The sequence below is a fragment of the Gavia stellata genome, chromosome 30, assembly GCF_030936135.1.
Source record: "Gavia stellata isolate bGavSte3 chromosome 30, bGavSte3.hap2, whole genome shotgun sequence".
NCBI lineage: Eukaryota > Metazoa > Chordata > Aves > Gaviiformes > Gaviidae > Gavia > Gavia stellata.
In genome coordinates, this window is record NC_082623.1 from 5114584 (window position 1) to 5138341 (window position 23758).

General features: G+C 42.6%; 1 protein-coding gene across 3 annotated transcripts; it reads right to left on the reverse strand.

Moving 5' to 3' along the window:
* Positions 1-310: 310 nt before the first annotated feature.
* NUCKS1 (nuclear casein kinase and cyclin dependent kinase substrate 1) lies at positions 311-19001 on the reverse strand. Of its 3 annotated transcripts, none has more exons than XM_059831207.1 (8): positions 18872-19001; positions 10788-10837; positions 9629-9734; positions 7532-7587; positions 7058-7210; positions 6657-6809; positions 5728-5874; positions 311-5017 (listed from the first exon to the last, which is right to left on the reverse strand). In XM_059831207.1, the coding sequence occupies exons 1-8, from the start codon at positions 18886-18888 to the stop codon at positions 4818-4820; spliced, it is 882 nt and encodes a 293-aa protein (XP_059687190.1). In that variant the 5' UTR covers positions 18889-19001; the 3' UTR covers positions 311-4817. The 3 variants fall into 3 exon arrangements, with proteins under 3 accessions (XP_059687190.1, XP_059687189.1, XP_059687191.1); XM_059831206.1 differs by having other exon boundaries at positions 5728-5877; XM_059831208.1 differs by lacking the exon at positions 7058-7210 and having other exon boundaries at positions 5728-5877.
* Between the last annotated feature and the right edge of the window lie 4757 nt (positions 19002-23758).

Sequence of the window (23758 nt, forward strand, 5' to 3'; positions counted from 1 at the left end):
CTCCTCTACCTTCAAAGTGATTATTCAGGGTTTGCTGTGACATGATGTTCATGGTTAAACAAAAATTATGTAGCTCTTATTTACAATTTTTTGTAACAATTGCTTCTGCAGGGGAAAAAAAAAAATAAAACTCACAAATCTTCAGAACACAAAGGGAATAAGATGTCAGACACTCCCATGCGCGCACTCACACCCGCGCACTCACACACAAAATACTTCAGGGGCTTTTACACACATCATTCTGGCTTAAGCTGATTGAGTATTTCTCCATCCCACCCACTACCCCTCCCAAAATATATATATAAAAAACCCTTGCCCCAATATACAAAGCATATGCACAATGGTGTTTTGCAGTCACACTGAGCATGCTCAGACCGATGGACCCGCTCGATTCACCGCGGCTGAAGGGGGCAGGCAGTCTAGAGAGTCACCTCCAATAGTGGTCGATACAGTCAGCACATGGCGAGAACTCGACTAGACTTAGAAATATTTGTGTTTTGTTTTTCATATAAAGAGTTCAATGAAAAGACATTCAAATGCCAGTCATCTACCGAAGTGGGAAGTCTAAAACGAGGATACACGTGATTTGGGGAGGTCTCGAAAGGACACTGTCATCTTTCAGAGCTCTGCTATTCCCCATACTACTTCGAAAAAAGTCATCTTGGACAGCAAGAACTAATAGTTAGTTTTGCTTCCTAGTTTCATTAGCAGAACTTGTATTTAAACCTCCCAAAAGTGTAGGAAAATAGTCAAAGTTCAGGGAAAATTTTCTATTTGATCATACACATATAGAACATATAATTTCCACATACAGATGTGAGTCCCCCAAACTAACATATCCTATATGACAGCAACTATTTTGTGACAGTGTCCCTTTAATATCCATCTGCTTACATCTTCATATCCTGCCTCCCCCAACAGATGAACGTCCACCTCTCAAATATTAAACTCATGGATCAGTTTGTAGTTTAAGAACCATGTGTTCAACAATATGATCTGTTATAAAAATAAACACTTCACAAACAAATTACATAAAGCAAAGCACCAGTTTCTACAGCTCAAAAGCTTCCAGCATGTTACAGTTTACTTCCCTCCCTCCTTAACCTGGGTGCCTCAGTGTCTATTGTACCTTTGTGACCATCACCAGTGGAGGGGAAGAAAAAAAAAAAAGAAAAAAGAAAAAAGGAATTCAAGCACATCTTCCGCCACTGCCCTGGCAGTCCATCACCTGGGGATACAGCCGTGTGGTGGCACAGGAGCTGAGCACGCTCAGAACCGTTACCTGGCATCGGTGGGGTTCCCTAGCAGAAGTCACCCAAGGTGTGCTGCTTCTCTTCTGCTTTGATAAAGTTAAAACAACAAAATTAAAAGCTTCTTGGCTGCCCCATTTATACGTCTTGCTCTCACCCACAATCCGTTCTGAAACCCATTTAGCTTGACATGTTTGGCATTCTCATGCTGATCAAACAGAAAATGAAGCAAATAATCTTTAGTATGATATCCCAACTGAAATAGCAAATTTTTACTGATCAAGCCTTGTGGCCAGTTAAAGGCAGTACTATTGGCATTAACTGCGAAATTGAACATGGTGGTGTGGATTCAGAAACAGAATGTACGAAAGGATGATCTTTAAGGTCCCTCCCAACCCAAACCTTTCTATGATATATAATGGAAGTTAGTTATGAACTACGATTTTAAGAGTTAGACCAGGGCAGGGCACTAGATTAACTGAACTTTGGAATAAATCCATTTACCTCTCTGCAAAGGCTCCAAAACTACAGCTGTGTAACAGAAGACAATCTTTTCAAAGCCGCCTTCTGTGAATGAAACTTTCTGCTCCGTGAAGAACTATTCATGCTCCCACAGAAAGGCATTTTTACAGCTTTCCTTCAAGAAATCAGAATGCTTAATACAAATTAAGTAAAAAAGGACATTTAAAAATGTTAAGTCTGCCACTGCTGAAAAATGTTATGTACTAAAAAAAAAGTATGTATTAACCTTCGCAATTTTCTTCCATCCGTAAAAATGTAAACTGCCGCATTTCTAACAGAGTAACCAAAAGACCGTTAGGGCTTAGTGTTTGCACAAATCAGCAAAACAGTAAGACAAAATCCCAGTAGTAGTAGTACAGGATTTACATAGTGTTTGGGTTGTGACAAACTCAAAGATAAGCATCATGCAGCCTTAACAGCCATTGAGATGAACATACAAGAAAGCAGAACAGTTTCGTTAAGATAAAGGGCCAAAATTGCCAGGCATAAAATAATCCAGTCCAAAACCTGAACTGAGAACAATGGAAACATTTTTCACAGCTTTAACTTTAGTTAACTGTGTTAAAATATATTTTAAGGTGTTTCTCCCCCCCCCCCAAGTAGAACTTACAAAATACACTCCTCAGAAAAAAATCTGGTCTAGTAGGTAAAGAAACAGCTGTTTGACCACATCAGCTAGAGGTATTCTACATTTAAGTAATCCTTGTACATTTTAATACAAAAAAACCCTAAGAACCCAAGACAAGAATAGCTTGAAACACAGTCTGGACTGAAAGGGAACAACTACGTGGACCAGACATTCGCAAAAGTGTATGCTACCCCCAAATTTAATCCAAATGTATTTTAAAACTTGGCCATTTATTTTCCCATATTACCCAAGAAGCACTGGACTAGGAGTGGAGGGAATGCAAGAGACTCTGCTCTCCCAGAGATCTGGAAGGTGGGAAGATGTGGGAGAGGAGAGGGGATTACATTCGCTTCTTTTTCAAGACTGATACTTCACTCCAGCCTTAAGCTGTTCTGCAAAATTAAACCACTTTTTTAAAAAAAAAAAAAGATTTACAATGGAAACACCGATCATCTTTATTGTAACGGCAACAGTAGTTTCATTATAGTAAAGAATGTTAGAGAACTTAAATTTTTATAAGCCAAGGTAAAGTAATTTACCAGCCTCAATAAAATCCATGGCTATGAATCACACAAGACAATCACTCGGCTGTTATATTAATATTCCGTTCCACATTTTAGGCTCCACACTGTACTCAGCATCTTCAGGCTCCCTATGCCACTCAGCCAAGTGTCCTTCCTGGTCATATTAGTGTATCACATCTAAAAGCTCTCTAAAATCCAAACAGGATTAAAAATCTGGTAGCATGTGCACCAGAAATCCAACTAATTAGCTGCCTTATGTTACCTTCAAGAGGCTGGTTACAAAACGTGTAGTTCTGTGACAAAAGAAGATGCAAAGCTTGTCAGCTATAAGATAATTGTGAGCAACATACAGAAAGCACAAAGGGTTTAAGAAAAAAAACAAAAGAAAAATGGCAGGTCCAGTTTTCAGTATTTCCACCAACAAACATGGCAGCAACCTCTGTATTAGGGTTTGAAAACCAAGGCTCGTGTATTTTTAATTAAAGTTTAAAAAAGGATATGGCTGCTTTGATAAAAACACATTAAAATGCCACCACACACATCTCAAGTGTCTTGCATTTATAGGGACATCCTGCTTTTATTATAAAACGATAGCCCTGCTACACTGCTTCCAAACTCCACTTCCTCCCAGCTTCATCCTTTAATACTGTTCCCTATTCAGCATTGCTTAGGCTGAGGGAGCAAATGATGACCAACAGTTAGAAGCAGACATGTCGATGTGGGAGCAAAGCCTCCCACACTGTAGGATGGAAGGATGAAGAAATGGAAGTGGTATCGGGGTGATGTTCACTATCGATGGAAGTCTGCTGTCCAACACTGTAGCTGGAGAGGCTGAGAGGTATGACTACATTGCCTTTCTGAGGACAGATGGAGGGAGAGAAGAGAAACACTTAAGCGTGACTCATGGGATCCGAGACTGACCAGAGCATTACAGGAATCCTTTGCTTCACATTTATAAAAGGACATCCCTCGCCCCAAAAGCTAAAGAATTTAATTTTATACTACCCATTAATTTTTTTCCTTGGAAAAAACTTTAAAGACATTTTCCACAACACCAAATGGAAACCAGAGGTTTAAAAATTGTTTTCAATTTCTCTTCCCTATTCTGCCCATCTATAGACAACCTTGGAAGAAATAAAATAGAGTTTATGGATGTGAGAAGCTTGTAGGTTGTATATCTGAATTTGTATAGAATGCACTGCAATTTACCTAAAGCAGAATAGTATTCTATCCAGCAAAGACAAAAGATCTCGCAACCTAATTGGAGGGTCTTTTCTAAATAAAAGACAGTGGACCATCTACAAGTCTCTTGATTGCTTTCCATGAAAAACGTGCCTGAATCCAAGAAACACAGGTTTCCTCCCCATGTTTCCTCTTCCTCAATTGGAATTCATATCAACCACATTTTTTGAGAGTGAACTCGTATCAACAAAAGTCTGTTAAAGCATAGGTTCATTTTTTCCACATAGTCAAATACAGAATAATAGTTTTAAAGAACTCTTACCAGCACTGGGAAATCTATTCTACTTAACGATTTCTAAGTATGGTTTCCATGTATCAGTCTCAAACCTTATTGCTTCACAACTGCAGTATCCCTTGAAAAAAATATATATTTAAATGGTCTGTTAATTTGTCTCAAATGGCTTTCAGATTTGGTGGGGGAGGGAGAACGGAATGGCCAACAGAGAACATTGACTTCAAAATATTACTGTATAAGGGTTTCCTCTTATTTAAAAAAGGATACACTGTATTAAACAGCTGAAAGTAAAGACAGCATTCAAAGCCCATGAGTCAAGCCACAGCCAAAACCGTGTTCTACCCCTAAGTATGTTTTCTTTTCCTTTTTCTTTTTTTTCTTTTTTTTTTTTAAACAAAGATTTCCTCAACTGCCATTTAATCTTCACCAGAGGGTGCTTCATCTTCAGATCCCTCATCCCCTGACTTCTCTGGTGCAGGGCTGGCTGATTTTTTCTTTTCTGGGGGACTTTCAGGCTCTTCATCCTCTTCTTTGGGGGATGGGGTCTTTTCTTTTGTTGCCTTGGAAGCTGTGGGGCGGCCTGCCTTCCCTTTGCCTTTCACTGGACTGGGGGTCACTGAAACAAGAAAAAGCTTATAAAAGTTATGATCAGCAACAACAACAACAGAGTCATATGGCTTTATACAAACAGGACTTACAAGACCCTTCAGCAGCAGGTTTCATTTTGATTTGACCATACCACACACATGGTGCTTTTTGCACCCCCTATTAGCAAAGGTGAACTGAAAAGTTAGCTACCAAGATTTAAAAACTATTTCATTGCAAGTCCTGGCTAATTACTGGATATGACATCATAAACTAACATAGCTAGCCTCTTGCCAAACCAGTACATACGTTGCTATTATGATTTTAGACTTCCTGCAGAAATGCATCAAATTTTCCTTTGGTTCAGATTTCTCCACCTTCCTCCACCCTGAAAACATCACAAAGTCCATGAGTCCCAAACAAAGCCACAAATTGTATTATTTGGCTATGATACATTGAAAGTCAGACTGCAGCAGCTCAATAGGGAAGGTTTTGCAATCCATGCAGTTTTTGCCAAGACACAGATACTAACTCCATCTCTTAATTATTTAATTAAGAATTAAAGTCACCTTATTATTTCATAGTGCTGCTTTAAATGATGGCAAGTTACATGAATTAGCCCTTCAACATTATACGTGAACACCTGCCGACCCCAAGATTTCCACTGAGTCCTCTATACTAGAAGAAGAAAACTACTAGCCTCCAAAGCAAAACTGCATAACTTCCTTTGCATAGACTCACCTGTAGCCTTTAGCCTGGGCTTCGGCATTTTCTTTTCTTTCCTCTCTGGCTTGGATTTCTTGGAGACCTTTTTATTTTTCTTTTTTGAACTGCCATAGTCACTATCATCATCATCTTCCATGAGGAAGTCTTCATCGCTTCCTGAATCTGCTGAAAGCACAAAGAAATTTAAGTTTTTGGAAAAAAGGAAAGGGAGCAGAAGATACAGTTGAGAGATGTGCCAGTTAAACTACGGAGACAGGAAGCTAGGACTATGCGACCTGATGAGCTTCCACCTATCTGCTATGCTAAAGAAATTTGACATAGCCGAAGATTTTACACTGTAGGGATAAAGCGCTAGTATGATCAAACAGGCAAGTGTTCCGAGGTCCTCAAAATATGCTCCATCTCCTTACTAAGTAACCCCAAAATAAAGAGAATCTCTTGACAGAGAGAAGTTAAGTGATCTTTTCAATGGTACTCTTACTCCATTCTGAAATCACGTTTGCACTCAGTATTTCAGGAACCTACTGTGGTTCACTACCAGCTGAACCCATCTCTTCTTATTAAGCAAACCGTCCCACTTGGATCCATCAAGGATAAAATACTTCTACATCACCTGAAAGTAGCATCAATGCCTCAAAACCAATGGGATAGCAAGAAGCAGCAAAAAGCATTAAGAACTTTATAAGCAGCCCTAAACGATTATTGTGAAGACATGTATCTTTGCTGCAGACTTGGAACAAAATTCCAGATGCGAAAAATGTAAGCTTGGCCTGTTGGACAAATATGCAGTATCAAATAAGTTGCTGAGGACAACTTACATCTTCACTGTCACAGTCAAAAAGCAAACTGTGTTCCTTTTGCTGTTGGGCCAGAGCCATAAACTCATGTCTGGTGTTATACCCATCTCATACTGATTTTAACTTTTTACAATCCCATTTACTCACTCTCCTGGAACTGTGCCTCATCATCCTCTTGTTCTTCCTCCTCACTACCCACATCATCCATAAGCATCTCTCGTTGTTTAGAAGCTGCTTTGGATGCTGCCTGTCGTTGCTGACGCACATTTTTGTGATCTTCTTTCTCGTCCTCACTGTCCTCTGCAGCAAAAGTCACCAAGTTATAAGGAAGATACAGAACACAGACCACTGAACTATCTTGAGGTAGCATGTGGACAAGACAAAGGTCAAGTCATTCACGAGAAGGTTAATCAGGACACTCGCTGACTAACTGAGATGCGAGGAGAACACAGTCACATTCAACCTAATAAGCACGTTTCTGCAGTCACCCAACAATCATCCTGTGCAGTATCTTTCACTGCAAAGACTAGCAACCCTTTTCTTCTTACCTGCAGGCCTTTTCCTGGATTTGGAGGCTGCTCTCTTATTTTTTTCTGGTTTAGCCTTTTTTCCTTTTTTGCTTTTTTGAGAGCTCTCATAGTCACTGTCAGCTTTGCCGTCATCTGCTCCTAAGTCATCATCTTCACTGCCAAAATCTTCATCTGGAAGGAAAAGGTATGAAGTTTCTTGTATCATTCTGAAATACAGACGAGAACTACAGGGAAGAGCTTAACACATCTATCTACCTGTGAAGACAAACTTTATAGCAGCATGATATTACACAAAAAAAATACCTGTTATCCCAAACCAGGACCAGAACTAACAGCAGTAGAGGCAGCATCCAGCTTAAGATAGGTGTATTAGAAAAGTGCATGCTCCTCTAGTCGGAACAATTTCTTTCCTAAGTGAAATCCTACCCCCGTAACTCTTACAAACTGGTCTTTATTTTGAAGATATGCTACCAGTACAATGTAGTTAGTTACCTGCCGAGTGTGAATCGTCTTTCTTAGTCTTCACATCTTTTTCTTCTGAATCCTCGCTGAAAGTGAGAGAAAGACAGGTTTGACTGCTGTTTTAACTCCAATTTCAGTCACTGCTGTACGGTAAATATCAATTTTCAGAGAGTAAACTGGTATCTAGGCTGGGAATATACACTTTTCCTGGACATTACGATGTTATACTTTAAGATTACATATACAGCTGTATATGTAGTTATCATGGCCGGAAAGGTAATGTTCAAACTCTGAATCACATACAAACTTACACAGAGTCAAGCGAACCAGCCCGGAAATAATAAGGTTGAGATAAATCACGCACTTCACTCTGAAACCTACCAATAATCCAGATGTCTTCTATTTTACAGTTAGAATTTTGAAGTTTTATATGCTAATGCATGGCTGAGTCTATAAATGGAATAAAGTTTTATCCTGAACAGATTTATAGTCATCACTTGTCTTTATGTAATTTTTTTCTTTGGAATCCTTCATTCTGTGTACACTGCTGTACAGAAGTTAACTACCACATATTTGGCCTACAAGCTCCCAAACGATCTGATCTCTGATGGAATTTCCCCGCTCCCTTCTAGTGGTTTCAATCCCCATCAGAGGGTACCCCTATCGAGGAGGTGCTAATGTTCTGTTCTTATCCAAACCCCCATCGTTAGTCATTACCACTGTCCGGAGAGGGTTTTCCTTCCAGCATGTAAGAACAAGCACTCCAATCAGAGAATAAACAAGTGTTCCAAACAGGAACGGTGAATACTTAGGGCCACTGATGTACAACACATGCTTCAGGAATGGCTGAACTGCAGAGTTTGCCAAGGTCAAGAAATACAATAGATCAAATCTTTGCTACTTTCCAATTTGGCAGTTGGAGCTGACACACAACATTTCAAGAACTCTAACAGTTTAGATAACTTGGCACATTACAGCCCCTCAGGCCTGTCTGTTTTCAGTCTTATACAGACAACTGTGGATTACAATCACTTAAATACATGAGTTTGTTTTACATGCAAGCCCTCTGCAATGTTTGTGATACACATGAAAGTGTTCTTACATACTTAAAAAAATCCCCAAAGCTAACAGGACATCAAGGTCAACTATTCAGTTGCTTCGGGAGCTGCCTAGCCCAATTTCTTTACATGTCATACCCATTAAATCTCTGATTTCAGGTATTACAGGCATTTGCCAGGGTGAAAATAGTCAGCTCACAATAGCAGGTGGACCATGCAAATATTCCCACGCCTACATTCAGCTTTCACATTATAGAACAGGAGAATGATGGGGAAGCCTCTTAAGCGTACCTGCTGGTACGTCACCTATATTCCAGCAAACAGTGCAACAGAATGAAGAGACACCTTGGGCGTATAAAGTAAGAACCAGCTGGCAGAACCTTCATCCCTGAAGCTGATGTCTGTCATGAAAGCAGTCAATTGACTTAACAGGTCTTATGGCAACCATTTGCTGCCCACAGTTCTTGTAAAAAGGAAATTACCTTCACTCTACAGGACAGACTTTCACTATTCAGCAGGGCATCACTTAGAACTGAGTCCTTTCATGCTGCTGAAGCCACTCAGTTCTCAAAACAAATTACTTTGTTTCTGAATTAGACAAAACAGGAAATGAGAAACAAAGAACCACAAAATTAACAAATGGCCCTTACTCCTAACTGCCACTGTACGGTCCCATTTAATCTTTAACCACAGGAATGCTCTGAGCATACCAAAAAACCATGGAAAATTAAATGCATCTTGCCACTAACTTACCTGGATAATTGCACTAGTTGCCAATTTTTGTAACTCGAATCATATTCCTTCCCATTCCAACTGCCTAGCTCTGGAAAGCTATTTTAATGATGAAGTACTAGTGACAAGTACTTTACACAGGATTTCTGTCTACTCAAATAAGAAAGAACCATCCCAGTGTCCAAGCTGGTTACGCAAGCTTTGTGATTGAGAGCTCTGTATCTTACACTGCAGACCTTGAATTCCACTTACAATCATTCATCTTAGAAGATACTGCTCCCCACATACAGGACAAGGTTTGGAGACATGTTCGTAACAGATGAAGTGCTTCTTTTACCTGTCCTCCTGAGAATTCTTCCCAGATCGCCTCTTATTTTTAGCCTCCCGGGGAGACGAACGGATTTTCTTGGATGGGGGACCTGAATCTCTTCCATAATCTTCATCTGGACGGGACAGTACAAAACGGTTTTGAATCAAACTCCTAGTTCCCAGCAAACTGACTTCCTCAGCTATAACTTAAACTGACCATTTCATGCACATCAAAAAGAAGCCCTTCAAAAAAGAAAAATCACAAAGCTTCAAACAAAACTTTATAGAAGCAAAGTCCTGTCTTAAACTAGTGATTTACCTTTTCTTCTGCCAACAGCACAATAAAAATGCCGCGTACAATCAAGTCTGACACAGGAGTATTAGGAAACATACAGAAAGCCTCACAAGAGGACACTGTATCTTAATGTTACAGCTAGTTAGAAACAGTTATGTAAACCTATTAAAAATTAACATTCATACATATTTCTACATGCTTTTAACAGCAAACGCTTTATTTACTGTCCTATGATAGGAAAACATATGCCATTAGATAGTAGCTTACAGTGTAACTTTTTACAACTATTACTCATATTGTATAAGGTATTGTGTAACAGGACTGCAATTAAGAACTATGCATATTTGTTTCCATTAATTATCAGTGCAACCTCACTTAGCAAACAGTAGCTGTATGTCTATTTTCTAAGAACACAAAACATATTCCATATGGCTTCCAGAAATATTTCATTAATTCACACAGCCCATACAAAGATTTTTTTTTTTTAGATGCAATTCACAAAAATGCCTGACATTATGGGATTAACTAAAGTCCGCTAAAATAAATTGAAAACATATTTTACTGTAGAAAAAAGCAGCATCAGGGAGATTCTGCCACAGAACATAACATAGACCAAGGAAGAAGACAGTTGCTGCCAGCAGCCTCAAGGCACTATAACAATACAAGCATTAAATAATAAGATTTCTATCACCATTGTTTGTTTAATACAAAACATACGAGAATCATTATATTTTCAAATACTTATTAACAGTTCAGAGACTGTGAAGAGCAGAAACTCATTAGAATTTAAGTTAAAGATGTGACTAGAAGCAAAACAATTAATATGCAAAGCAATAAATGAACTGCTCTAGCCCAAGAATATTATATTTTTAAGAAAAAAAAAGTCATTTACCAGCATCATCTGATTCCTGAAACTGGGAGTAATCGACCACCTTCCTGTTCCTGTTAAGAAGCAGGGAAAAAAAAATCAGCAATTCATAATCTCAGAGATATAAAGCTTTCTTCAAGTAAAAAGAAAGTACCATATCCTTGCTTCCAGTGCAGGATTTGCAGCCCAAAAACATCCCAAGAAAACTCTCATGAATAAGCCACCTATACCTTTGAAGTCAGAAATGAACACACAGTATATTCTAGCCTTTTCCTAAGGAGCTATTATAATAGACTGGATTATATTCTCAGAATTTGAAGGTGTTTTTTGATAAGTAGCACTGTCTTATGGCTCATGACTGCAGTGAGGAAGAGCCACCTTAACCTATGCTACATGGTTCTTTCATTATTAAAACTATGTATCTATCATTATGTATCACTAGACTAGTGAAAGCACTATTTTAAAGCAATGTCTGCACCCCAAGATTAAAGATGCATTTAAAAAAATGCATCAGCCTGAACTTTAAGCCAGAGCTCCCCCTAACACCCTGTCTCAAAGCTATGATATTTAAGACTAGGATTCCAGGTATAAAAAAGTACACAAATGTTATGATGAATTAGATAAACATTTTCTAACTGCTCTTTTTTGAATTTCTGCTTCTCACAGCTCAATACAGTCATGCTTGCTCTCATACCTTCTCCTTGAGATTTTTGTTTTCCCATGTGACTCCTGTTTCTAAAGCATTTTAAGTTTTCACCAGGGGCTTCTAGGAGCTTTCTCAATTAGCTACTTTGATGCTCTAACAAGATGTAACAGAGCTGTTACAATGCTTAACTGTATCACTAGGCACAACAATGAAAGAAGATACGCATTTCACCCAACCTATGTTTTTGGACAGAGAATGAGCATGGACCCATACTTTCCTTACCTCATCAGCACCTTCTCTGCCCTCTACCCAAACTGGAAGTAGCATAGGCAAGGAGGTATCATTAACAGTGCAAATGCAATGGCCAATTCTAGACAAAATTAGTTAACAACGCAAGCAGCTATTACTGAAACCAATGCCTCACTTGCCAACAAAATTAGATCTGTTTCTCTAACTTACCGAAACCTAAAAAACGAAATATAAGTAATTGTTGGCTATTTTCTCAGCACCTGTCCTAACTACTTTACTGACAAGACATAACTGCCCTGTAATACAACTACTCAAGGGAGCCAAGACAGCTACGTAATTGAATTATATTTGAGTTCTAGCTGGTAACGCCTCAGCCAAACTCAGACTCCAAACATCCACCTCTTCTAGCTGACATGCAATGGGAGGAGGAGGCACAGCTAAAAAAGGCACCAGAGATTCAGACACCCCTCCACACACACTTTTTACAACCCCTTTTGACCCAAAGCCAGTGATGAACTTCATTTTGCTGTAATCATCACGTGAGTTCACCTCTACAGCTAGAAAGGTCAGGAAAGCGATAGATTAAGTGACATACCCAGCATCATAAACTTGAGGATGGCTGCAAAGAGAAGCCATCAAGCCTTCTCCATCCAGCACACGAAACACAATGCCCTTCCCCTCTCCTGCACTGCAGAGCATCACTGCTGAATTTCACATTCAGTTCCCATAACTGAACTGTACTTTGTGATTAACATCATGCCTTGCTGATAAGACTGTGTAGTTGAACGATACCCCAAAAGTCATTGTTGTGTTTTGGCTGTTGATCCATTTGAAACCAATTATAAGTCACCCTCCTGTACAAGTACCTCTATACACGGCTTACAGCAGCAGCCTTCAAAAGATGAGGGAGCATAATTGTTTTATTTCAACCGTACACCAAGCCTCTTAAAAAACGCCGAAGCCCCCGCCCAGCCCCTCACCAAAACAAAAAAAACCCCAAGCAAACAAAAAGAAGACAAGACCAGTCATTAGATTTCTACAGGCTGAATCCCATCCAAACTTCAGAGTACGCGTGAGTGGAGCAAAGTACAACAGCAACGTGCTACAGAGCACTGCTCACTCACTCGCAGCCCGAATATGGTAAAATACCAATTTAGGAATACAACTATTGGCAAGGCTTGTTATGATGTACCATCCAGGGACTCAAATTCATGTTCCAACAGGTAGTCTTCCTGAAAATTGCCTCCTGTCCCATCTCACATGTGAAAACACTGATTTTATTCTGGTAAATACCTGAAGACCAGTGAAGTTACTAAGTAAGATGGCTGATTTGGTGCAAGTATCAGGTATTAGGTTTTATTCCTCTAAAAGCATAAAAAGGGTAGGGGGGGAATAGAATTGCTACATATTCTGTTCTAGCAGTTTTGTAAAAAAAAAATGGTTTCTGACATCACTAATCTAAGCAAGATGGAAATTGCAATATTGCCATCTCATAGTAAGTTGGTCATACACAGTTTCATCTTGCTTATTTCAGTCAGAGACCCATATTAAATCAGGTGCTGAAAACATAACACAGTCAGATAAAACATTAATGGAAAACATTGTTTATGTCCTTCCTCTTTCTAAGCATTGTACCTTACGTTTTCAGCTAGAAAGTAAATCCTGCGAGACAGGAGTATTGATATTTGTATGAAATAAAAAATTTTAAAAAAACGCTATGGCAGAAGAAAACAAGAAAGAGGGCTGTTTGGCTTCCTTTATGTTATTTTGCAGGGCAAGGAGAAGGGTAGAAGAAAGAAGGAATATCTACAGTGATATTACTGAAGATAAAAACCTGAAAGCGTTCCCAACAGAACCAGAGAAGCTCACAAGGGCAGCAACAAACTGCTCTTGCATCTGCCATTCTCTTCACTCTATGCTCATCATTCACCCCATTTAGATCAACTTACGTTTTTCTTTAGAACTTAACTTTATTAAGCAATGCTTAATAACTATTAGTTTGCAAAGAGACTGCATCTTTTATTATACCAAAGTGATAAAGACACAGTAGACAAGTTCACTGGAGTTAAGAGCCAGAAAAAAAATATACTGCTAGTTTTGTCAACGAAGAGTATCTCTTTGCCACTAGCGAAAACTAGAAGATGTTAAGGCAAGCAACCAGAAACAAAAATAAACTATTTGTTAAATTCAGTTAGACTGAGCATAAAAAGACAGTCTAGTAGACATCTGGGATGCATATTGTTCAATCCAGTTTAAAATATGCACTGAAATTTTAAGATAACTTACTAATTCAGCTTAACGTTTAAAGTGCACGTGAGAAGGAATTGGGGGAGGAAAGGTATAGAGAGAGATCCCAATAGCTTAAGTTTTTAGTAACAGCTGTCAGTCCAATATTTCTGGACTAAAGAGTCACTCATTTGGTAAGTTACCAACATGTTACGTCAGAAGTACTTACTTAGCAAAGTAATACTCAAGTAATTTAGTAAGAACTCAGAAATGCACAGTAATTATTACAAGCCATACTTGATGCCTACCAAACTGAAATTCTGAAATTATGAAAAGCAATATTAACATTTAAAAGGATCACTAAACGTCTATACAACTGAATTAGGGTTGTATAGTCATACCCCATCTTCAGCTAGTGAGGTCCCTAAACCCTCAGTCTTTGTAAGTCAACATGTCAGAATACAAACTAACAATCAGTTAGAAAGCTTTTCTTTTGTTAAAAGGGAATGCTTAGATCCCCGGATATTGCCACAGGCATTAAAATCCACAGATAAAGTCTAAGTTTTTAAAAAATACATATACTACTGAAAAGCAATGCTAGAAGGAATCCTCAAAAAGCTGGTAACTGATACCATGCACTGAAGAGGAATGTTTAGATCAAATAATTACCAGTAGAAGTAACAACCTATCCTCTTATACAATATGGGAAGTGACTGACAGATTAAATGGTTACTGAGATGTATTTATTTATTTATTCATTTTTTAACTAGAGCATTTAACCAATATAACCACCAAACTAAGCATTTGTGGAAAAAGTTCTGGACCTTTCTTCATTGTAGAGGCTTGGTGCAGGTCTGGCACAGAGAGAGCGGTCAGTTTCACTTTCTGGTTCTCATTCCAGTTGGTAAAGGTGTCCCACTTTGAGGTCAACATATCATCAGTAAATATTGCCATTAAAAGCACCCCTTTGGTGCCTTTTTTATACAGCGATAGGAAAAAAGATAGATTGAAAATACCTGTAAGAAATATTTCCTAAGTTGTGCAAAACAAATAAGCGGTGCTAGATTTAGGCCTTAAATGAACAGACATTCACTTACAATTATGCATCAGAAGTTGAAACATCGAAGCCTAGTGACAGTTATGTACCTAAAAAATGTCACTATGGTGTTAGTCTATTCAAAAATTGGCACAACTGTACTCAGACAAGACTCACCGACTAGAGGTTCCCAATTACAGAGGTCATTGTTTGGGTCTGGACTTGGTGTAACTCCAAACGTCTGTAAGACTAGGCACTGCTCATGGTATCTGCAGAATTTTTAGGGATACACATGACTTGAAACTCCATAAAACAATTAAATGATTTATGCAGCAACAGTTTAAGCAGTCTCGTGCCCATCCTCCATTTGAACCTAACTACAATTGAGAAGATTTAAAAATACAGTATAGGAACATTCTGATGCAGAGCAGGGGAAAAAAAAAAACAAACCCCAAAACAGATACACACAAAAAATTAATTCTGCAACCTGTGTTGTTCCTGGTATTTTGATTTTTATTGTACCTCCACTTTGCTCTTTGTTTCTCTTTAGACTGAAAGTTTTCAGAGCAAGGATTATATATTTTCACTTATCTGGAAAGTGTCTATAGCTTATCTCTGGACACTACCACACATTATTACTCAAGTTAAATGCCAATCCCCAGGGAAGTGTGGCTTTCCTGCTACCCCACAGAAGTTTTCCAGAATCACAATATTTATACTTTACATTGTCCAGGTACAACACTGGCAACAAGACAAGTTATATTTAATAGATGTATTTTCTCCTGCAACTAAAATTTCAAGGGACCACCCTTCCACTGTAGTGCCAATGCAAGACTGGGATTCAAAAGTTACTAATAAAGAAAAATTAAGTACATAAAGCCTTGAAGCACTGAGATAGATAGATTCATAACAGGCTTTAATCTCAAAGTAAACAAACAACCCCCCCCTGTGATTCCCATACTTGCCCACAGCTTTTCATTTTGCAATGCCTGCAGGAGAGGAGTACCAGCAAGTGAAAGTGACCAGCAAGGAAAAGCAGAAGCAAGCTCCATCAAATTTGAAGTCAAAATTCTTACTTGAAACACATTAGTTTGATGCTGTATATAAAAATAGTGGCTCAAAATGCTTTATTTCATTTGCATTCAAGAATAGACAGGGACATCATAATGTAACTGCCAACTCTAAATGCTCTTTGCAGTACTTCAGAAGAGTCAGCCACAAGATGCAGAGGTTCATTAACTGTAGGTTCCTTTACTTTTTACTTCTTGCCATTTTCTAACAATAACACAGATACCATCATTAACCAGCCAGGAGAAGTTTAATTGTGTAGAAAGTACTTGGCCCCGAGTGCCAGGCACATGAAGCCTGTAAGTACCGGGACTTTATTACTACTTCCTAACAATTTTAAGAAACCAACTTCAGCAACTAGACTCAGTCTTCTACGGACAAGCAGAGTAGGAACTGGGGACATATGTTGGATTTTATTAAGTTCATTGTTTTAGGTGCATATATATTCACTAGAAACTAGCAGACATGATAAATTCATTCAAAGACCACTGAATAGAGGAAAACCTTCCCAACACTAAATCTTACTCTGATGAGGAACCTTTTATCAGACTTCCATATTACCAACAATAAGCTAAGATATTCAGAAAAGAACGTATACAATTTTAAAGGTTTTGAACTTAAATCTATTAGGAGAGTTCTGCCAGTTACTCCCGAGTAGAGCAATATAATGTACTAGCCACTGAATATTTAAATTTTTCTCCCCTGAAAGGGCTATTAAATGCAGCTAGATAGCAGATTGCTAGACCTGTTCCTGACACGTGCCAAAAGGTTTTCTGCTGCTAACGGCCTGCTGGACTTCAGCACTTTTCCTGTAGACCAGTGCCTGTCAACTGAGGGTAAGACAAGTCAGATCTTTCACAACACTGCAGGATTTTACAGATTTTTTTTTTTCATTATTTTTTAGAAATGGTTGCTTACAAAGTTACGTAATACCAGAAACCTTAGAAACTATACTTTTAAAGATACAACACTTTCCTTACCTGTAGAAAGACTCCAGTGCTGGCAAGTGAATCACCAGCAGAACGTACACTGAAGTGTCACCCTGAGTAGCAAAGTCACATCACTGCTGTATTTCAGAACGCAGGCACCGTCATTCAAGATCAGACCACTAGTCCCTCTAGTCCAACATCCTGCCTTGCAAAAGGCCAAAGCCTGATGCTTGAGAGCAGGGTATACCCAGTCCTGTTAATCCACCTTTCAGACCTGAGACAATTCCCTAAGACTGCAACTTTGAGCATTATTTACCCTTACCTTTGCATGCAGGAATACACTATTGGTCAAAAAAAAAAAAAGCTATGAAAAAACATCTGTTTCACTAATCACTGTGCCAAACCTCCCTACTTAGCAAAGTAGTCCTAGTTTCCATTTATTTTTTAATTTCTCGCTTATTAGAGGTATTACTTAAATATGAGGGCTATCACATATGAACGTATATAGGCAAGTTTTATAGCCACAATTGGTTTCTTATTTATTATTCCAAAAGATCCAAAATACTTAGGATCCACACCCCAGATTAAGCTTACTGTGAGTAAAAGTACAACCAGTTACTTAAAGTATCTTGAGAACAAAAAAAATTTCAGAGCATTAGAAGACTACCTTATGAAACCTCTTACCTTTTCTATAAAGACAATTTAAATTACAAGTTCACTCTCCGAGTACTTTCCAGAGAAAAGTAAAAAAGAATACACTCCTCCCCCCTCAGCAAACTTTCAGATACATGGCAAGTTCTCTATGCCGTAGATTTTCAAAGTTATCACGATTCAACAGCGTAGCTAAGATTCCCCTGCAACTCCACGCTCCAGGTCCAATGCTGTTTAACTAAAGACACAAACACCACGACCTACCTCCATTACTGCTAGGGAGAATACAGCCCGTTTAGCTAAACGGCCCACGGTTTCCTCCTCCCCACGACCTAAAATCAGCCCTCTCGGGGGGGAAGGGGGGGAAACACCAGTAGGAAACCGACCCGGGGAGAGCAGCTAGCTGCCCGCCGAGAGGAAAAGGGCGTGTGTTCAATGCTGTTCCCACCAGAAGGGGCGGCTCCTCCGAACTCCTCCCCTAAACGTGGTTTAACTTGTATGCACAGCCCCTCTCCTCCAGACCCTCGCTGGTCACGGCGTACTGCATGCGTGTCCCCTCCCCCAACCCGCGCGGCGTGGTCTGCTCTGCGCCCCCCCCCCCCCCCCCCCCGCTCCTGGAAGGGGGTGCGGGGGGCTGCGACAGAGCCCTGCTGGCGAACACTCGCCCGTCCGCTCTGCACGAAGTGGGTCACGGTGGATCGCAAAGATTCACTTTTCCCGTTACAAAATGCGGGACGCTGCGCGCAGCCTCTCTCAAGGCCTCCTCTTTGCACCTCCGTAAGGGCGCAGCGAAACGCGCTGCCGCCTCCCTGCTCCCCCAGCAAGCCCAGGGCGATGCACTACGCCAGGCCAGCAACAAGGCGCGTTGCAAATAAAGAAATAAATATAAAAAGTTACAAGGAAAAAAAAAAAGGGGGGGGGGGAATACAGGAGAAAACGGCCCATGCTGCATCCGCGCGGCCTCCCTGCCCCCCGCGCACGCTCTCCTCCCCGCGGCCACGCAGCCGCCCCTCGCCCTGCGGGAGCCCCGCCGCACGCCTGCCCTCCAGCGAGCGCGCACCATCCTCCCCGCCCCTCCGCCCCGCGGCGGCTCGGCCGGGCCCGGCCCGCCTGGGGCTGCCCCTTCCCCGGGCACGGCCTGCGGCGAGGCCTGCTGCGGGGCGGGCGGGAGGGCCTACACCGCCAGCCCGCCGCCGGGGGCCGGGCCCGGGAGGAGGGAGGGAGGGAGGGAGGGAGGCAGCGCTGGCGCCGCGGGTGGGAGGAGAGGCGGGAGCGGGGCCTCCGCGCTCCGCCAAGGACTCACCTGACAGGCCTGGACATTTTCCCCGGCGGTTCGGGCCCGGCCCGGGGGACGTCGCCCAGCGCTGAGGGGAAGGAGAAAAAAACGGTCGCCTGGTGCGGGCTCGGCGTCGCCTTCCCCTCCCCGGAGCGAGCGGGAGCCCTGGGCCCAGCGCCTCAGGCCGCGCCTCCGGAGCCGCCTCTTCCCCCTCAGGCGCTGCCGCCGCCGGCCCGCGCCCCGCCGCGGGAGACGCCCGCTCCTCTGCGTGGGCCGCGCGGCCCCCCCCCCGCCCCCGGTCACCGCTCCGCCGCCGCCGCGGTCGCCGCCGCTCGCCGATCCCCCCCGCAAAATGGTCGCGTTCGCACCGCCGAGAGGATGCGAGCGGGGGGCGGTGCAGCCTACCCCGCTGGCACCACCTCCTCCCCCGCTCATTGGCCGCGGCGGGCTGCTCGCCGCGTCCCATTGGCTAGTTCGAACCATCACGGCGGGCAGACCCTGCCCACTCTCCCCGCGGGGAGGGGAGGGGGGCGAGGACGCCCCACACGCTCAAGCTGCTGTGAGCGACAGAGCGGGCCGCGGCGCTGCCGGCAGATTCGCCACCGACTCCCGGCGCCCCCACGCCGCCGCCCCGCGCCGGGCCGCTCCCTCCCGCCCCACCGGGCCCACGTTGCCGCCGCCCGTACCCGGCCCACATTTTCCCCGCGGCGCAGGAGGGCCGGCGGGGCCGCGGGGCCCGACCCGCAGATTCGCCGCGCGGGGCCTGGCGTGGTTTTGGAGGGAAAACGCGGGGAAGCGGCGCACCGCCTCGCAGCGGCCCCGGGGGCGTCGAGGGCCCCGCAGCGCCGCCCCCGGGCCCGCCCGGCAGCGCCGCTCCCCCGCCGGTGCCCTCCCGCGGCTGCCCGGCCCGCGCGGCCCCACTGCGCGCCCCACGCGGGCCCGCGCAGCCCCGTGGCCTCAGGGCCCGGCCCACGCCGCCCCACGAGTGGGGCCTAGAGGGCCCTGCGGCCCGCCGGCTCCCCTCAGAGCGCCCCGGCGCAGGGCCCCGCCGCGGGGCTGGGGCCCGGCCGTGGGCCTGCCGTGCCCCGGAGGTGCGCCACGCTTCTCACGGCTTAGGAAGGGAGGTTAGGGCCCGAGAGGGTGCTCCCGGCGCCCTTCCTCCCGTCGCGGCCCCTTTGTCATGTAAGCGAGCCGCCATTCAGGGCCAGACTTCAGAGGGGTCCGCCGGGGAGCAATACACAAACGGGTCCGGCACCGGGGCCGGGCCTGTCACAGCCCTGCCAGAAGCAAACGCCCCGAGCGGCTTACGCCCGGTCCCTGGCACACGGACGTCGCGAAATGCCATTGCATTTCCTGCGTCGTTCACTCACGCTGCAATACCTCGACCCGAACGGCACCTCCGCGCTCTGAAGCGAGCCCCCGTACCAGACTGGATGGCGTTGCGCGATGGGATTTATAATAAACCTACGTACTTTCATGTTTCCACAGCGCATCACCTTTTTTTTTGTTACAGCGAGCAGCCCCGGGCTCGGTGTGAAATGCTTTTCTTACAAAGAAACACCGAAGATTAATTTCAGCAGGCGTAGATTTCATTATCAGTACTGATTCCATTACCGCTTTCCCCGTACTAGTCAGCAGATAGAAAGTCCAGGGAAGGTTTCGGGTTCTTTAGACTTTAAATTCCCTAGAAACCCCAAATTACGTATTTTGTTTAGAAAAAGAGCTGCTTTTGCCATGGAAAAATAAAATGTATTCCACAGTCCATTAAAATGGCAGCTTCTGCAATAGCAAGTCACTTTTGCTTTGCACTTGAATCTTTAGGGACACTCATTCCTCAGTTTGATTAAAAACAGTACTTAGAAACATTTTTTCAGTATGTCAAACCAAGACTGGTTTGAGAATACAAATATGGTCAGCTTTTACCTAATTGTAGGAGGAACCCGAGTTCATTTAATGCCTTGCTTGAGCTTAATTTGTCTCCTTTGGAATGACTGCCATTTTTCTGATCAATTCAGATGTGCCCTGTCCTTCCTGCAAGTCAATACTCATGAAAATCAAGCTGATCAGGAAAGAAAGAGGGGCATTCAGAGCAACTGCCTGCCTGCACAGCCAGCCCCAAAATACACTGTGTGAATTAATGAGCCATAAGGAGGAAGGCGAATTAACAACCAACCACATCAAGGAATTCTTTTCTTTCTCCTCTTAGCTGGATATATTGGATTAAAAGCCACTATGACTGACTCACAGATGTGAAAGTTGTGCATGCTTACGTCCCACTTGTAGGTCAATAAGACTACAATAACTGAGAGAGCAAGATGTTTCAGTGAAAAGGATCTAATTTGTTTTGCTGGCAACACAGGGCAGTTCACGCTATGCTTCATACATACCCTATTATTGACAGCAAGACTAGTTTCTAGTTTGAACTTGTGAACCCATTTGTTAGGACTATTGAGACAGAAAAACAACAACAACTACACGAGCCATGGCAAACTTTTATTTCAAACTTTTGCAATACTGCATTAGTTACTGATTGATACGGAGAAAACCTCCCAGCAGTTTCTTCTCTTTGTAGTAACATGATAGTACTGCAACTTTACAGTTATCAGAACCCTGTCTCTAAAATACTTCTGTGTAACTGCAAGTGATTTAAAAACAAAAGGCTAAGTTTTGATATTGTTGACTTATTTCTGAACTATAGTCTGCCCCCATGATTTCAAATCCTATTGCAGTAACAATTTCCAGCTCTGTGGACCCCTAGTGTGCTGTCATCAACATATAAAATACACCGTTAAACTTCATGTGGTTTTGAGTCCCATGACCACAAATTAAAGTTAAAGGAATGAGAAACACCACGTGGAAGAGTGAAAGAGGTACAGTTGGCCCAGAGTCACGCAAAGAGTACAAAGTCAAAGTAGGCACTGCAGAAGGGAAAATCAAGTGCCTTCATTTTCAAAACGGGTCATTCCTGACGAAGACACCAGTGAAGCACAGTTCATCAGAATAAAGACGAGGCTTTTCCGATTGATATTGGAAAGATTCAAGTTTTTAATCAGTCTGCATGAAGAAGACTTAACTTTGTTTAAAGTACTTCTTAGAAACTGCTTCACTCAAGTTGTCTTTTCCCTTTCAGTAGTTTTAAAAACAAGAATTATTTCAGCTAGCACAAGCTGGCTGCAATCGATTTCACAGGCAACCATTCTTTCCACGCTGCCTATCCCCGCAAAGAGCATGTTTAGATGGGGCTTTTGGATCAGTTTGTTTTACAGGACTAAATCAAGGTTTTGGGGTTTTATTTTGTTTTGCTATTTTAAGCACCTTGTGTGCCACAGAGCAAGCTCTGAAAAAACACACACATCTGCACAGTAAAATCGTTTTCCTGTCTGGTTGGGTTTTTATACCGATCTCAAGCAATGACTGTTTCTGTCGGGCAGGCTTGTTTTTTGACACTTGTCTACTGTGTCTATTAAGATGTTAAAAAGCAGTAAGCAGTGGGGAAAAAACGCCCCCAAGGCATACAACGGTACCGGAAACCACTGGGCAGAACAGAAATAATGTAAAATAGAAGAAAACCTTCAAAGATCTTCCTTTGGCTCTTTGCTCATTTCTGAGAGGCACTTACGAAAAACTGGTCCAGATTAAGAGGACCAGGCACTGAAGAGGCACTGGTACCTACCAAACTGACGTGCAAGAGGTATAAAGATGCTTTCCTGCAAGACGCGTGGCCTAGCAGCTAGGCCATCGGAACAGGAATTAGAAATTTTCCGCTCAGTGCCAAGCTCTTACTGACTTGAGTAGTTAGTTGGTCCTGGGCAGAGATTTCCACTGCCTGCCTCGGTTTCTCCATCTGCAAGGACAGCTCTAACACTTGAGCCCTTTGCCGAAACGCTTTGAGGTGCGTAGACAGAAATCAATAAATAACACGTGAATCTTAATGGTTTCGTGACAGATCCTTTCAAAAATTAAACCCTTCTCCCCTTGTTCCATAAAGAACTATTTATAGAATTAAAAATTATTTTCTTTTTTAACACAAGATTTAGGAAGTAAAATTCGACAGTTCAATTTTGTTGCTAACCAGTTCTACACCTTTCACGTTTCTACAGTGAATCCAACAGTGCAGAAAAGGGTATATTGAAGTGCCTGTAAAACCTAATCTGGCAATATTTGCACAACAGAATCCTAGCCCAGACATTTTAGCTTTTAATTAAAACAGTGGAACACAACACTAGTTCTAAATTTCTTAGCCCTTACTGTTTACTTATCAATCCTTTTCAACTGCAGAGAATGAAAACTCAGAATTTTTTGTGCTTAGGGAAGGCAATCAGTTCCTGTTCTTACCACCTTCTCCCTCCACAGATTATATAAAGTAAGAAAAGACAGACGGAAGGAAAACTTCGCCAAAGAAAAGCAGTCCTCATTCAGCAGGAATCAGGACAAACCAATTTATAGTCCTGTTTTCAAATTAAACTATGCGAGAAGGGAAAGACGTTATTGAAGAGCACTTGTTCCAATCCTAACCTAAAACATGGGCAAGACAATTCTGTAACATCGCACGCTTATATAAAATGCATACAACGCTCTACAACTCCAGCCCTACAGACCGAGTTTCCTATTAACGCTCCCGAGATAACCATCTAGCGTGCTTTCACCAATTTTTTGTTGTTGTTGGCAAGAACCGTTCCCAACAATGAGTACCTGGGGACATGCTAGGGAACGCAGGCGTCGAAAGGCAAGTGGGGAAGCGGGTCTCTTCGTTTCCTTTTGTCCTGCAAAGTCTTCTCCTTTGCTCCCCCCTTGCACCGCTAAACCCAGCGGGCAGCTGGCAGGGAGCTGCCCCTCCTGCCCCATCCCCGCTACCCAATTCACTCCTCCCTACAGAATAATTGTGGGCACGCAATTCATCAGCAATTGCAAAGC

Excerpts from the sequence above, each read along its gene's own strand:
- NUCKS1 (XM_059831206.1), bottom strand. Across the intron at positions 9,735-10,787 it reads TCAGGAATCAGATGATGCTG|ATGAAGATTATGGAAGAGAT; the intron begins GTAAATGACTTT and ends TGTCCCGTCCAG. Across the intron at positions 5,878-6,656 it reads TGAGGCACAGTTCCAGGAGA|CAGATTCAGGAAGCGATGAA; the intron begins GTGAGTAAATGG and ends TTGTGCTTTCAG.